At 52.7% G+C, this 15,453-nt stretch overlaps 1 protein-coding gene across 1 annotated transcript in view; it reads left to right on the top strand.

Annotated features, from left to right (window-relative positions):
- The first annotated feature begins 13,297 nt into the window (after nucleotides 1–13,297).
- Ten-m (teneurin transmembrane protein Ten-m) overlaps nucleotides 13,298–15,453 on the top strand; it is a 41,454-nt gene continuing 39,298 nt past the window's right edge. Inside the window, exons 1-2 of the mRNA XM_029113220.1 lie at nucleotides 13,298–13,644; nucleotides 13,785–15,181. Of these exons, the coding sequence (XP_028969053.1) occupies nucleotides 13,298–13,644; nucleotides 13,785–15,181 (1,744 nt within the window). The remainder of the gene's footprint in view (nucleotides 13,645–13,784; nucleotides 15,182–15,453) is intronic.

The raw sequence follows: 15,453 nt of genomic DNA, 5'->3' as shown, positions 1-15,453 counted from the left end.
CGAGCAACATGCATGAGCTTGATATGAACGTTCGCTGTTCTCAAGTCGAGCGAACCACCAGCCGACTGTTGGCAAGAGCGCGACGTCGGGGGTCAAACAAAACTCGCGATTCCTTTATTAATAACATCGGTTGCTGCGAGTGCAGGGCAAGTTGCGTCAAGAGACTCATTTTTGTCGTCAGTGGAATGTGGGCTTTTTTTGCTCAGCCCTTTTTGTCGCCGAGAGAAAGCAAAGTGCAGTAAGTGCTGCTCGGTCGGCCAGTGACAGCTTCACTGACTGACCGAGGGAGGGAACGACCGACCATCGAAAAAGGAATCTCTCGATGAAGCAAGCAAAAAAATTGACTCCGTCGCTTGGCCGCTTGCCGGCTCGGAAAAGTCTCACCCGCTCGCGATAACACGGGTTGGGTATGGGTGAAGGAGAAGACCCGACCACGACAACAACGAGGCCGAGTAATTGAACTTCGCAGGAGGAGCTCCGTCGTGACGAAGTTAGAACTTTCTATGCCCTTCCCCGGAAGCCGTTCGCTGCAGGTCTCCCTACCGAGTTTCAGCAGGAAGTGCGGCGGACGGATTCGAGTGTGTTGTGGGCATTTTTCGGGCGTCTCGTCTGTGTCTCTTTCTCTCCTTTTCACTGAGTCCCTGTCCTTCGGTTCTCCCTCGATCCGCGCCTTGTCTCGGAGGACGAACTACCTCGACAAGCAGGCAGATAACTTCCCGACTATGCAGCCTGTTCGAGCGGTCGAACGTTGAAGTCGTCCGGAGCCGTCAGGTTTCACAACAACAGGAATTACGCAATTCTACCGTTCCCTGTCGGCTTGATCCGTAGATTTAGTTTTCGTCTCTCCAACGCGGCTCCCATCCAAGGATGTCCCAACCCATCTGGGTCCACTCTCTATTTGTCGAGCGCTTTCTTGCAAAATTCAGCAGAGAAGTCATGTTCTTTATTCGCCAAGGGATCACGATCCCCGAGCTGAGGAGGGAGGGGGAAACTTTGAGGGCGCCAGAAGAATATCCGTCCTGGCTGGCTGACATAGACATTGACAAAAAATACATCCAGCAAAAGTTCCTGATTCGCAGTGTGACTGCGGGTTTGCAAGGCAAGAATACAAAAACAATGCAAGCGATTTTTATCGACGTTCATTCCCTCCCACGCATGTGGTCCTCCGTTTTCTTGTTCCCCTGCTTCAGCTCTTGCCGCTGAGACTTTCCTGGAGCCTCTCGGTGAGAGCCGTCCTCGCCATCCTTTCCCGGTCTCCAATCTCCCGCTTCATTTCGGTGTCCTTCTCGCACTCCAGCTCTTCGTCGGTTGCTTTGTTGGCCGTCTCATTTTCTTCCCTCTCTTTGTTTCTTTCAATGTGCGAGACTTTTTTTTATTTGTCCCTTCTTCCACTCTCGTGACCCAATCAAGAAGGAATCACAAGAACCACTTGTGGCCGCAGAGACTTTTTCTCGACTCGAGTTTTTTCGTTTTACTTTGCTCTCCGTCCACCGCTCTACGGTGTCGACGCGTCGGCGACAGCTCGATGGGAACCCAGAACGAGACTGAGCTCCGCCGGACTATGGGTGTCGGTTTCTCTTTAATTTTTCCCATCGAGGGAATGACGAAGATTGAAGCCCGACGTCGAAAATCAAGCATCCGAGATCAGCCGATCCGACGCAGACGGTCTGGGGACGCACATACATATCAGCGAGTCCGCGCGTAGCCGTATTCCGAGTCGAGGATCGACGGATGGCGGAAACGAGCGACGCAGTCGATCGAAGACTTCTTCTTGTTTCCCTCAATATCGCTGTGTGGTCTTCGTTGCTCAGCGGGCGTTTGCTAATATTCGGCTACTCGCTGCCGCCGCCATTTGGCCGAGGGTGGCTTCGGTCGATTCTTCTCTCCGTCAGTTTACTCACTCGCTGCTCCGACAGAACTTAGCCAGCGAATGGAACTCCATACATCGATGGACATACGGATGCAAACAGTTTCGCTAACACACTGTGCTTGGATGGCGAGTCGACTGTTTACGTCCGTCCGTACGTCCGCCCGCCACCGCCGTGGGCCTCTCGAAAAGTCCCTCACGCTCACTCCCTCTCGCTCTCTTGCTCGATCGTCGGCTCGCAGGTTCGCTCGAATCAGAAAAACGAATTTTGTAGGGGGTGCTTGCCTCTCGGTTTCAAAGACGTCTCCGTCGGCGGCGACCGTAGGTCTTCGACGCCACCGATCATAGGTCTACGAGAGGGCGGGCAGATGAGTCAACGAGCGCACATGAGCATCGTGGAGGTCAGGGGTGACTGGTTTCAATAGAACACAACAGCTCTTCAAGAGGAGAATGCGCGAGAAGGAAGAGGGTAGGTCTCCACGCTCTTTTAAAGCGCTTGATGATTGTCGTCCGGATCGTCTTCACGGAGACGGATCCGTTTGTTCTGGAGCCTCATGAAGCGGAGCAATCAAATCGATTTTCACATTTGGGCGGGGAGTCGTAAACTGTGCTTAATTGAAGCTGTGATCCCGTCCCAGAACGAATTGTTGACTTTAGATCCGTCGAGACAGATTCCATGTGGAGGCGGGTGTCAGGGGAGAATACTGGCGAAGGGGATCCTGCTCGCAAAAGTACGGATTTCGCCCAAATTGAGACTCCTCAGGCTCGGTAGGCGCGAGAATTTCACCGCCACGCCACTGACGGGCTCGTTCATCCCTCGAGCATTCCGTGGCCTGGAAGCGACGATGCAGCAGCGGCAAGTTCCCCGCGAAACGAGATCCAGAAATAGTTCCGACTGTTAGCGCGACTTGCGTCGCAGCCGCCGAGCGGGTTCAGGTCCGGCTCTTATTTTTCCTTCGGAAGCGGAGTGACAACGCTGACACATTGGTGATCATAGGGGACATAGAAGCGAATCAGCGAATTTTCACGGCCTTCGGCGCTGTGTACTTGTCGGAAACATTCAGATAGCGCTCGAATCGAATTCAGAGAAGGCTCAGGCAGTCCCTAAGGGCGTCGATTTTCAAGCGTCACTCACTCACTCAGAAAGAGGATTGGGTGTTGGAACATTAGGACATCGCGAGCGGGAATCTCACGGCCGCAGCTCCGGTCGCGGGAAGGCGATTGAATATTTATGGATGTTCATGCGCCGCAAGTCCATTAAGAGGCAGTTGTACGACAATCACTGGAAGTGTCGTCGAACACTTTGTTGGTGGCACGGAGCGACCGCGTTTAAAATGATTAATGTCGTCAACACCGCCAGAGCAACCCACAAGCTTCGCACCAATCAAGGTACCAGCTCATTACGGAACTCCCCGAGGACCGGAGCTGTCCCGCGCGAGGACGGCATACCGCGCCGTCTTGCGATGTCCACCGTTTCCAGGCTCTCGAATCAATCGTGAGACCCACGATCGAGCCTCATTTACATCCTTGGGGAGCAAAATGGCAAACCCGTCCTTCCGATGCACATCGGCACGGTGAGGACTAGGATTTGACAGAATCGAGAGACGAATTCCCGAAACAGTCCCGGCCCTTACTAGCGCGTGAGGGTGAACTGTTCGGAAGGACAGCTGCCAGCTTTTCATTTAGCTCTGTCACCTCTCGCCCTGTCTTTATATATATTTCTCTAACACGCTCGGAGTGAATCGGGGCCAGAAGCTGTCGAACCTTTCGAAGCGAGTGTTTCTAGAGACAAATCCCATCAAACCCTACGAACGGGCACCCGTGCGTGTTTCCCGACTGAGCCGCCATGCTACCGCTGCTGCTGGTCGTGGTATGAGAAGCGAGCTTGACAAAGTGGATACACCTTGTCGCTCGCTAGCCACTCCGAGGAGTCGTTAAAGAGGCCATATACGTATAAGAAACGCACCAACAGATGAGTGGAACGACAGACGAACCAACAAGCCGGATAGGTAGCGAGAACAAACCCCACGAGCAACAACACCAGCAGTTTACGCGCAGTCCAAATAGGAAAACATGCTTCCCTTGAGAGAGTGCGTGTCGAACGAGCAGGCCGGCGGCGGACGGGCGCTCTTCAATGGAGAAAGTACGCGCGCTGAAACGACGGAGAGGGGACCCACCTCGACGACGTCTTTACAACGTGCGCGGGTGTGCTCACACATCATATGAGGCACGTATCAAGCCCGCTTATGAACGGTGCTGGCGGCGCGATCCTTCCGGAAAGCTTCCGCCCGAGCCTGACTGAGCGCCTCAGGATGATATTCCGATTTGGGAGGGGAATCGTTCCCGCTTCTGAATTCGTTCTCGTTCGCATCGAACGACAACGAAGGGGGACCGAGATGGATGCTTTGGAGTACCGGAGCAGGATTCAGACCAGTTGTTGCAATGGTCTGAAGACGGAGCGAGTTCTTCCCCTGCCCCCCGTACCTCTTACAGTGACAAGAGGTCTCGCCTCTTCCAGAGGAGGTTTGTGCTCTAGCAAGGCGCTCCATCGGGATGTCACGACGTTCCAATAGTTTCCCGAGGAATCGGTAGCAAGCGGAGCAATGACAAACCAAACCAGGCGCACCATAGCCGCGGTTGCTTCTCCAGATACCCAGAACCTCGCAATCTCAAGGTCGGCAGGCAACGAATCAAGGCACGATGTATTTGACATTATGTGGTGACTTTTTACGTGACCGTGTCATTGGGAAACCTTCGGAAATCGACGGAAGAACCACGGGGATGAAACAGGAAGCGGGAACGGACGAAAGGATGTACGTCCGACAGAAGGATTGCCTAATCTGTTCTCAAGGCAGAGACAGACAGTAGAGTGCGTTTCCGAGCCGATGTATCGAGATGGTCGCGGCAGAACCGATGCGATCGTACTGGCAGCAGCGGCGAGAACGGTAGTGGTGTCGGTGATGTGCGATGCGTGCTAGTTGCGTGCCAGCGTTCGGACGTTCGAGCTTCCGAGATCCAATCACCGCGGATCGATCAATAAATCGAATTTCATTTGAATTCCAATGGCCTTCTCCGGGTCCCTTGTTGCTGCTGCTTCGGTGGCGGCTGGCCGTTCTCCTGACTCCGTCCGTCTCGCTCGCTTGCCCGCCATACCCGAAACCTCGCATTATCCCGCTCTAGCATTGGAGTTCGGAGCTGTGCTGACTGTTCCAGCCGTCGTTTCATGAAGAGCTTCCATTAGCCGTCGTCGAAGGCTACTCACGTCAGCGACCTCATGTCACGTGAATTATTTCTTCCAATGGTCTTCAGCTGTGCGAACACAACAGCTCCGGAGGAGTTCCTCAGCTTCGCTGACGCGAAAATCGAGTTCGACCGAAGAGCTCCCCGAAGGAATCACAGGCGATATCTGCCTGCTGAATCCTGCTCGGGCTTTGGTTGGAATATTATCTGAAACCGAAAAATGAGATCCGAGATTGCATTAGACACTCAGCTGGCGCGAATTTAGAGAAATCTCCCCGTGCATCCTTTATGTATGAGCTGTAGCTCGAACGACGGAGGGGTCGTATTATGCCAATTGAGCAAGATTCTTATCTAAGTCTGCACGTAATACAAAAATTCGAGCCTTTTGCCTGACGTCGTAAAATCTTTATCTCACGAAATTGCCCACTTCAATCCGACCCATGTATATCCCACCGCCCAGTCATTGCTGGGCCTGCTGAAGCCCATATGAAGCTCTACCGTATACTGGCTTCGTTTCCTACGGGTTTCCCCATCTCCGCTTCCGCACCCCCTCCCACGGCATGGTAATTCCTCGATCCCGAACACTGGGCTCAGAGAGCAGTGAACGAGCAGGTTGTGGGGGAATCCTCCATCTTTATTGCGTGCAAAGCCCATGGAGTCGAGGAGTTGACGTCGTAAAGTTGTCGTTGCGATGATATCTGAACAAAACCTTGTTTGCCTGGACGGCAGGAGCAGGAAGGAAGTGAGCATCGGAAATAGGTATAATTCAATCGATTCAATTCCGCCGCGGCTCTATAATGTAATATACGTTTGTCCGCCGAAGCGCAGAGACCGACCCGGGGAGCAATGAGTCTCGAGAATGACTCAGATCGGCGTTGGTCGACTTGATTGTAAAACTTCAGCTGTCTGACCAATCTGAACTGAAACGAAGTTGGGCCGAGAAGTATTTTGCGGCCAATTGCTCAACGCCGGCCGCCTCCGCTGTGGCGTTGCCTGGTACCGTTTGAACCCCCTCCTCCGAGAAGCCTGGTCCTCACTTTGGCCGGTCGCAAGATCCTCGATAGACCCTTACGAGCACTTGGCCGCTTTCCCGGTGGCTTCACTTGTAGCTACTTGCACTCTTCTTACGAAATCGACCATCGAGTATTGCGCCCACGTTCTTTCGGCTAACCGAGCTCGTTTTTTTTCCTTGCAGGTAAGTGTGTCGACAGAGAACCTGTGCCACTTTCAGCTCTTAATGGACAACGAACAACAGGCCGAACATCTTGGGGCGCTGCCTAACGGTCCTGTCTCGGGGTATTTCGGACCGTTCGCAGACATGTCAGAGAGGCGCGAAAAATTCCGTAAATCCTCGACGGGATGAGCAGAACAAGAGAATTCCGAAGCACGCTCGAGGTCAGAACGAGACAATTCCGGACAGAGACTGGGAAGCCATGAAGTTTTCGAACCCAGAAGGTCAAATCGACCAGATGGAAACTCCTCCGAACTTTGCTTTGTTCCGTTGTCTCAGTTGCTGTCTCGACTCGAACGTGCGGTGAGCTTGGCTAGTTACAACTTTTACGGGATATAGGAGAATATTCACAGCTGTTCCAGCGTGTTTATGACTCTTACCGGCACACTGCAGGAGATTGACTGACGTTCGGCGAAAGCTCCCGGCGGACGTAGTATACGGTCAATACGCCGAGAAGTACTCCCTTACATCGGGACGAATCCACAATAGAACCGACGCCAGAGGGGAATATGATTGTTTTGGCCAAGGGAAGAAGCCGGACCCGATGCAATCATTGCACCCGGAGTATTCAAACCACAAGAAGTCACCGGGGGAATTCTGGTCTGCTCGACCCGCCGAACGACCGCGTCGTCATAGGCGAACTTCAAGTCAGCGGGTTTGTGGGCCGCTCTTGTCGTTGTGTTCCGCTAGCACGCGGTCAGAGGCCTGGAAGTGGTTAGAGACCTCGGCCTTCCCTCATTTTACTTCTTCTCTGTGACTTCTTCACAACAGGGTTATGATGTTGTCGTTGCTGTGGTGCCGCGACAGCCGGCACTAGCGCAATTTTACGAGTCGGCTGGCCGTTGTTCGTGTCCTTCTCGACGGTGTGTTTTCCTTCTCCTCCGTTAGCGGTGATCCAGAGGGAGACCGCTGCGTCGACGAATGTGCCGACAGTAAAATACGCAACATCTTTGGAAAACGAGTCGCGCATCATAAGGCGGAGCTATTGCGTCTCCCAGCAAAGGCGAACGGGCGGGCTCGCGGACATTCAATCGCCTCGTCCAACAGAAATCCCTCGACTGTCGCAAAGCGAAAGCGCAGTCGACGACCATACGTGGGATGTACTCACGCATCGCTGGAGTTTATTATTGCGAAACCATGCGATGGATTATTGCAGGAGCATCTCGCGTTTTTCCCTGAACACGAAGGAGCTCGCTCGCCGCAGAAGTCACTCGACACGGCCTCGGGATAGTTATGGATCGGACGGAAAACTATCACAATTGCGGGACAGACGCGAGTGATACCGGATCTCAGTTCACTGTGACACGCAGACAACTTGTCAATACTCTGCGTTGGTGCTTGACATTTCTTCCTGTTGGTTGATTCCTAATCAGCAACATGGACGCTGTCGCCCGCCACTGGACAGCGGCGGGCTCCATCTCAGCCGGTTCCATTATCTGGCGAGACTCGTATTTCTTCCACGGCTTGTTCGTTGGCCGGATCTATATTTCCGTGTTCCAGTCTCAATGTCACTCCGACCACTCAGTATGCAACACTTGTTCGTTGGTTCGCGGCTACCTCGTTGCCTCTGTCGCCCGTTTCGTCCGTCGCTCTGTTGTTTATCCGAGAGTTTCGTTGCCTATGCGACTTGCGTAGTCGTCGACGTCCTACCCAATCTCCAGCCGCCGAATATCTGAGCAGCTGATCGTTTGACACTCTGCTCTCGGTCGTATGACGTCCGTTGACTGGCGTCGCTACCTGCGCCAATAATACGCAAGGGTTCGAGAGCGCGTCGGGGGTCCCGCGCCAATCGCTAGGATCCGATTCCGCGCGCAGTCATATTGCCCGCCATAAACATATCATTGGCTTTTACGATGACTGCGACCGATGCTGTCAAAGCTAGCTATTCAATGAATAGTCAATAAGAAAGGGGAAAAGCTCCCCCGAGCTCCCATTCCAGACCGATAGCGAATCATATATCAAAAGCTCCTCTCTGCGAACCGAGAGCCGGAGCGCAGAACGACAGTCGACCGACGAATCAAAAATCAAGGAGAAGCCTCTGTATCCTGAATCGTGGAGAAGTTGCGGACGCGGCGCTCGCAGCGATTTTAATGAACTCGAACCTTCCCTCGCCATGCCGGCGGAGCGGGGACACCACCACAATGCGCGAGGTAGAAGAAAAGAGATTTCTCTACTTGGAACAGTATGGAGTCGGGAACAAAACGACCGACCGGTCCATAGCCCGCCTGGCATTCGAAACTTGAGTGTGGTTTTGGCAGCAGAAGGCGGCTGCTCGGGAGGCAGGAAGAAAGGAGATAGAACGGAGGATCAAGAGATTGAGACATCGTTAAAAAGCGTTGGACCCTTGTTGCACTCTCCCCGCTTGGGCTCCCGCGCCGCCTCCGCCACAACAACAACAACAACGACACCAACAGAGTACACTGCTAACTGAGGAGACCCTCAGCTCCCTCATCAATCATGTATCCTCGATTCACTTCATCGTTTCTCGCTTCCACTTCCACGGCAGCGACAGAGTAGCTCTCTGAGATGAATCAAAGTTCTACGTCGCTCCCAAACACATTGGATTAAGACCCGGAGAGCAGGCTGGATGAGTAGGTACTCGTAGTTACTCGTCAGTCTTCCTTCGGTAAGCCTGATTGAGGGGAATCAGTTCCCTGTGATTTGTGATCTGCACATTCCAGAGAGACCGGGATAGAGGGCGATTTTTTCAAAAATGATTCTGTCCAGGGGCCCCACCAATGTAGGTAATCTCTCTCTCCCGATGGAGTTTTCCCGGTGGCAGCTGTTTCCTTCCGAGTCTGAAAACGATTGTAAGTCTTTTTTTTCCTGCTTCCCGTTCTCCGAAAACTCTCAAACTCTAGACCAACCGACGCTTCATCCGTGGGCTTAGGCAATCAGAGAAGGTTGGTCGAAGAGTGCTCATGCTTCACTTAACGGCGGAAAGGAGCCGCTTAACGTTCTTGGATTTTTCCCGGACGACTTTTCCCCGAAAGGCTTCGATTCAAACTCCATATCCAGCTCGGAGCGGCTCTGAACGCGCTCTGGGGCCCTAGCGGCTCGAGCGATTCACGCCAATCCCAGAAGCTTGAGCTTCCGAGAGAGCCGGCGCGAGTGGTCGAGCAAGAGGTTCTCTTGACGGGGTTCGTCCCGTTCGCGGGGTCCGCCGAGCGTTTACGGGGCGATCCCGGGCGTTTGAGAACACCGGGCCGCGGAGAGTAATGGTCACAGTGATTAACGTCACCTCCACGGCTGCAGTCTTGAGCGAGTTGACCTAAATGATGCATTGTGGACTCTTCCTTTCGCTCTTCCGCTTTATATTCCGACGCGTGGCCGTCGCTTATAGCCAGTGGTGTCGCTTGCGCGGACGCGCACTGGATCTGCCACGACCACGCAGTCCCTACCGGCGTCCCAGCCCGACCAGGCGACCGGCGGGCCAACTACGTTGGAGCTTAATCAATTTTGTTTACTAAATGATGTGCGCGCCTGGAGCCGTGCCGTGGGTCTATGATGATGCCTCGGCCCAGTGCATATATGCAAGCGTGTCTCCGAACGCGGCGGTGGCGGACGGGGCAACCGCACGACAGTTTACCAAACAGCCAAGCAACCTCTACTCTTTGGCTTTTAGCGGCTCTGCTTGCTGCCCCTGGTCTCCGACCCCCACCCCACTCCCCCCTCCCCTCTCCGTCGTGGTGGTATCTATTTATCCCTTATGCGCTCCCTCATGACTAAAACACCATCGGGTGGCTGGTGGCCCGATGCCACCTCAAGCCGCCGGAGAGAAATGACCGGAGTCTCAAGATGAGCTTGATGATGGTGGATAGGGAGCTCCGGAGGGGGACCGAGAGGAGCCTCGGACTTCATTGAGTGCGACCGACTATCTCGTAGGCCCACCGACCGACCGGCAAACGAACACTCAGTCGGTCTCTATTGAACATGCTAGTTATGCGGTGAGTGGCTTCGCGAGGCTACCGATCTGGAGCCGTAAGAATATCCGATGGAGGGAACAGACAGGAAGACGGAGAAAAACTCGTCTTCGTCAAGGGGCTCGGAACTTTAATTTTTGTGGCCCGTAATGTGACCCCTGGGAAATTTCAACGGATAAAGTTTCTCGGCCCGGTGGTGCCAACGGGCGGAGTGGTTCGCACGGTCTTTGTGCCAAGACGAGCGGACGAATGAGTGACGGAGCGTCTCATTGAACGGTGGCTCCTGGCCTACGATAGATCCCGCTCCTGAGTTTCCTGGCGGGGAAATATGCTAACTTGCAGCTTGCAGTCAGTCGATTCCCATCCTCCATTGAAGTCACAGAAGTCATCCGTCAATTCGACCAAGAGCCAGAGAAGGAGTCGAAGAGGGAAGGGCTTATCTTTGTCGCTGCCGCATTCTCTTCTAATCATCGTCCAGCGAACTTATATCGCGAAAATGAGATCCCTCGTAGCAGCGAGCACGTGGTTATCGGCGGAGATTGTGCGAGGAGTTCCGCACATCGTGGACACACGCGGGTCTGAAAGGAAGTAATTACGCGTCTCGCTTTCATGCTGCTCTCAGTCATCTGCTCCATTCAATGGCTCGGGGACGGAGCTATTGTTTTTTTCCTTTCGGGCGCCTTACGAGGATCCGATCGCGATCGGAATATACGGATCCGAACCAGAGCATTCCAGGGAATGCGGAGCTCGGGGAACTTCTGGGATCTTCGCTGGACAGCACCTCAATTCGGACGGGGAGAAAATCCGATTCTGAAGCCTTTAGCACACGGAATCGATGACGAGGATATCGGGCGACGCGCAACGCCCGAGCGAGAATACTAAGATAACGATCTCTTCACCTCAGGGTTCGTGGCGTTCCGTCTTATCGGAACCGATGTACGCAGAGTGAATCGATACCATTCGTTAAATCGTTCGATCAAGGTCCTCGGGGTCATCAACGATGGTGTGGTGGCGGGCGTCCGAACTTTCAGAAGAGGAATGATGATAACGGCGCGTCATATGATGCGAATCAATGGGTACCTGTACGTACTTCCGACACTTGCACTTCGATAGCAAAACTTTTGGCAATTGTTTGTCTGCACCGAGAGAACGATCGAACGGGAAGGACCTCAGCGCAGAATTACCGTGGAAATCTTCAGCGCGGGAGCCCTCGGCAATCAAAAATGTGTGGACTCTCAGTCCCGACGGCAGAGGAAAGTTCGACTGGTGTTCCATGACATCGTGTTAGCCGACGGATTCCGTTTTGTCCGATAGGCGATTTCGACGCCAGACTTGCACGTTCGGGATCTCGACGACCATGCGACAGCGAGCGCAGATAATCGGATTCGGTTTCGAAAGCCATCTTTGTTTACATGTGATGACCCACGCGCTCTCGATTTGAGTGTGAAAAGTGTCGATATCCCGTGAAGCGTCCTGAAATACCGAATACTGTGTACCCCCTGTTTCTTGCTTCGACTGTCCGGACCGCTCTTAGTGAAAATCTACCCTTCCCCGAGCCTGCAATGGCCACTGAGGCGATTCTGACTGAGCTGCGTTCAATGCGCGCTGAAATGGCCGCTGATAAACAGGAGGTACTAACTAAATTGAACGAGATCGCACAGATAAAGGAAACGCTTGTTGATCTCCAGAGTAGGGTGGTCGGACTCGAACGGGAAAACACTGTACTGAAGGAAGAAGTCCGTATGAACCGACTGCAGTGCAACGTCAATGAACAGCTGATGAAAGCGAACAACCTGCTGTTCTTTGGGATTCCCGGGAAAGCGGAAGAGACGAGAAGTGAAACTGAGAACCTAGCCAGGAAACTTCTTGCAAAGACTGAGGTGACAGTGCGAATTATATGTGCTCAACGCTTGAATCGAAAAAACCCCCTGAGTCCTATAATGGTGAGCTTCGAGAGCAGACTACACGCTCAAGAAGCGTTTCACCAAATTCGGAAACATCCAAACCTGACGGCTGACTTGATCGGTCTGGACCGCAACTCGAGAATGGAGGTCAGGTTTCAGCTAAGCAGGCATCTGACTCAGCTCTTGAGAGCTGCGTCGCTTTTAAAGCGTGAGATGTCTTGGGAGTCGTGTCGCCCCCTTAGCGATAGTCAGTCAGTTGAACTCCGTAAAGATCGTACGTCGCCGACACACGTCTTTAATGACATGGCAGAACTGACGGCTTTCAAGGACCAGCTACTCGTGAATAATCAGCTACACGCAACCAGTCCAGCAGCCGCAATCGGAAGACCGGTCAGACTCAACCGCAAGCGAGCAGAATCAAAGGCAACAAATGAAAGCCATACTGTCAGAGAATCGAAAAAGCCCAATCAGAAGCGTAATTGACCGGACTCGGCTTGCGTGGATCGACTTCTATGCACACAGATTCGATATTCTGCGTCCATATTGTTACAACTTATATTCGCGGTATAATCGACACAATGGCTCACGTGTGGATAAATTTTTTTCGTTTGATCACATGGAGAATTGTACTGCCGGAGAGGGGGGAGAGTTGACCATTCATCTCCTGAATATAAGGAGCATCAGAAGCAACTTAGACAGCTTTCTAGTCAACTTAGAGAACTTACAAGAGAGACCGCATGCCTTCGTGCTTACGGAGACGTGGATTTATTCGTGGGAGGAACAGTTGTTCACTGTAGGCGGCTACAATGCCTACTTCAATTCCCGCGATGCAGGTATGGCCGGCGGTGTGGCGATCTATATTAGGAGCGACATTGATAGTTTTCATGTCAAGAACCTCTCAGAGGACTGCGAGGCATGCGTGGTCGGTATGATGTTTGCGGGCAAAACTTTATATATGGCGGGTGTATATCGCTCGCCGACAGCATCTGTTTCGGATACTGATCGCTTCATCTCTCAGAGTGTGGAGCGGATTGTGGCATGCTGTGAGAAATCGAGGGATCTTATCTGGCTCTCCGATACCAACATTGACCTGAGTGGGAACGATCCCCATGAGAGTGACTTTTTGAACAAAATGGCTGAGCACGGGCTTGAGTGGTGTCCTACGGGCTTCACGCGCAAGGGCAAATGCGGCACTGGCACTATCATCGATCATGTTCTGCTCAGAAACCACAGCTTGGACGGCTATGAGGTGTGCTGCACTGACTCGATGGGCATGTCCGACCATGAGATCCTCAAAATCAGACTCTTCAGACAGGCAACACCGACTCCTGCCATGCGGACGAACCGTTCACCTGTCAAAATTGATTGGGACATATTTTGCGAGGAGCTTGCCCGAGTGGACATCGAGGCCATGATGGGGGAGGATGATCCTGACTCTTTCCTTGATCGACTTTATGAGGTCATCGACAGTAAAAAAATGTTGCTTCCACGATCATCCCTGTCCGAAGGAAAACTGTCCCGCTCAAGCCTTGGATTACACGTGGGCTTCTTAGATCTATCAGGACCCGGGATAAGCTATGGCAGAGGGTTAAGGCTCACCCCTATGACCCGCTCATCAGACAAAACTTCAACAAGTACCGTAACAGGCTTAGAGAACTGCTGAGAGAAGCTGAGAGGAGACACTTTGAGAAGGCACTGAGGGACTCCGGTGACCCCAAAACCTCATGGAGAATAATCAATCAACATATCAGAGGAAAGTCGAAAGCTAGAGTATACCCCTCGTTCCTGAAGGGAGCTGATATCGACATCAATAGGATGAACGCGGCAAACACCTTCTTTGCGGAGACTGGAGAACGGACTGCGGCTGAGATCGGGCCGAGTCGGGGTGTTCCTGATCCTCACATGCAAGACATCGATGTGCCGCTCCATGAATTCATGGCACCTTCCCCCGCTGAAATTGAAGAGATTATCGGCCGCTTGGCGAATGGGAGATCACCCGGTAGGGACGGCATTACCAGCCGGATGCTCAAATCAAATAGGAGTTTCTTCGTACCAATTCTACAACATCTGTGTGCATGCATTTTCCAGACCCGGAAATATCCCGAAAGATTCAAGGAGGCAGAGGTCATTCTAATTCACAAGGGAGGTGGAACGGAGGATCTTCACAATTACAGACCCATCTCACTGCTGAGCACCTTGAGCAAAGTTGTTGAGCACTGCGTTGTCGATCAACTCACTAGACATCTTGAGCGAAATCATTTGCTGTCTGACAGACAGTACGGCTTCAGAAGAGGTCGTGGAACAAACCACGCGGTGCTCGACCTGCATTCCTCAATCATCGAATCAATCGACTCCAGATTAACCCCCGTGGTGTTCTTCGCTGACTACTCTAAAGCTTTCGACTGCCTCCCTCATCAAGCATTCATCAACAAATTAGATCGTCTGGGGGTTACCGGCCACGCACTTGAGGTCATTTCATCCTACTTTGACTCGAGATCGCAACGCCTACGATGTGGGGAACATCACTCCGAGCCTGCTCCTTTGCTATCCGGAGCCCCCCAGGGGGGGGTATTCGCTCCTCTGGCTTTCATAATATACATAAATGATTTGCTATTGAAAATGAATGACGATCGGATCACATCGATTGGCTATGCGGACGACACCTGCTTCCTCATCAACTTCCAATCTGGGATTGACTTCTTAGAAATCGAGCGGGCTGCCACTCGCGTGAGACAGTGGTCATCCGCTAATGGACTTCTTTTGAACGCCAAGAAATGTAACTACATGATTTTCGGAAATCAACTGGGAAAACCCGACCGAGGAATCATGATCCACTCAAGCTGCCCCCATGATCAGACATGCTCCTGCCCGGTGATTTCCTGTGCTCGGGAAACTCGCTACCTCGGCATTACGATTGACGATGGACTTTCCTGGAAACCCCACATTGCCAACCTCGTGAAGAAGCTCAGACCAATTGTGGCCTCACTGGCAAAACTCGGAAGATCGTCCTCCAGAGGTGTGTTCAGGGAAGTCTATCATGCGCTCTTTGAGTCTCATCTCCGGTATGGAATCCTCGCTTACGGATCTGCATTTCGCTCTTTACTCAGGCCCATCGAGGCAGTCCAAAATTCTTGCGTTCGTATATTGTCGAAACGAAGTAGGCGGCACCCCACCGAAGCGATTTACGAGCAACTGAGAATCATGCCCCTTCGCAAGCTATACCTCGCCGTTCTACTGACCGAACTACAAACGAGGCGAACTGATGTCGCTCTCAGACTTGAAGAGGAG

Source organism: Galendromus occidentalis, unplaced genomic scaffold (assembly GCF_000255335.2).
Source record: "Galendromus occidentalis unplaced genomic scaffold, Mocc_1.1 scf7180000076421, whole genome shotgun sequence".
NCBI lineage: Eukaryota > Metazoa > Arthropoda > Arachnida > Mesostigmata > Phytoseiidae > Galendromus > Galendromus occidentalis.
Note: the sequence above shows the minus strand (reverse complement) of the source record. Positions and strands in the feature narration are given on the sequence as shown.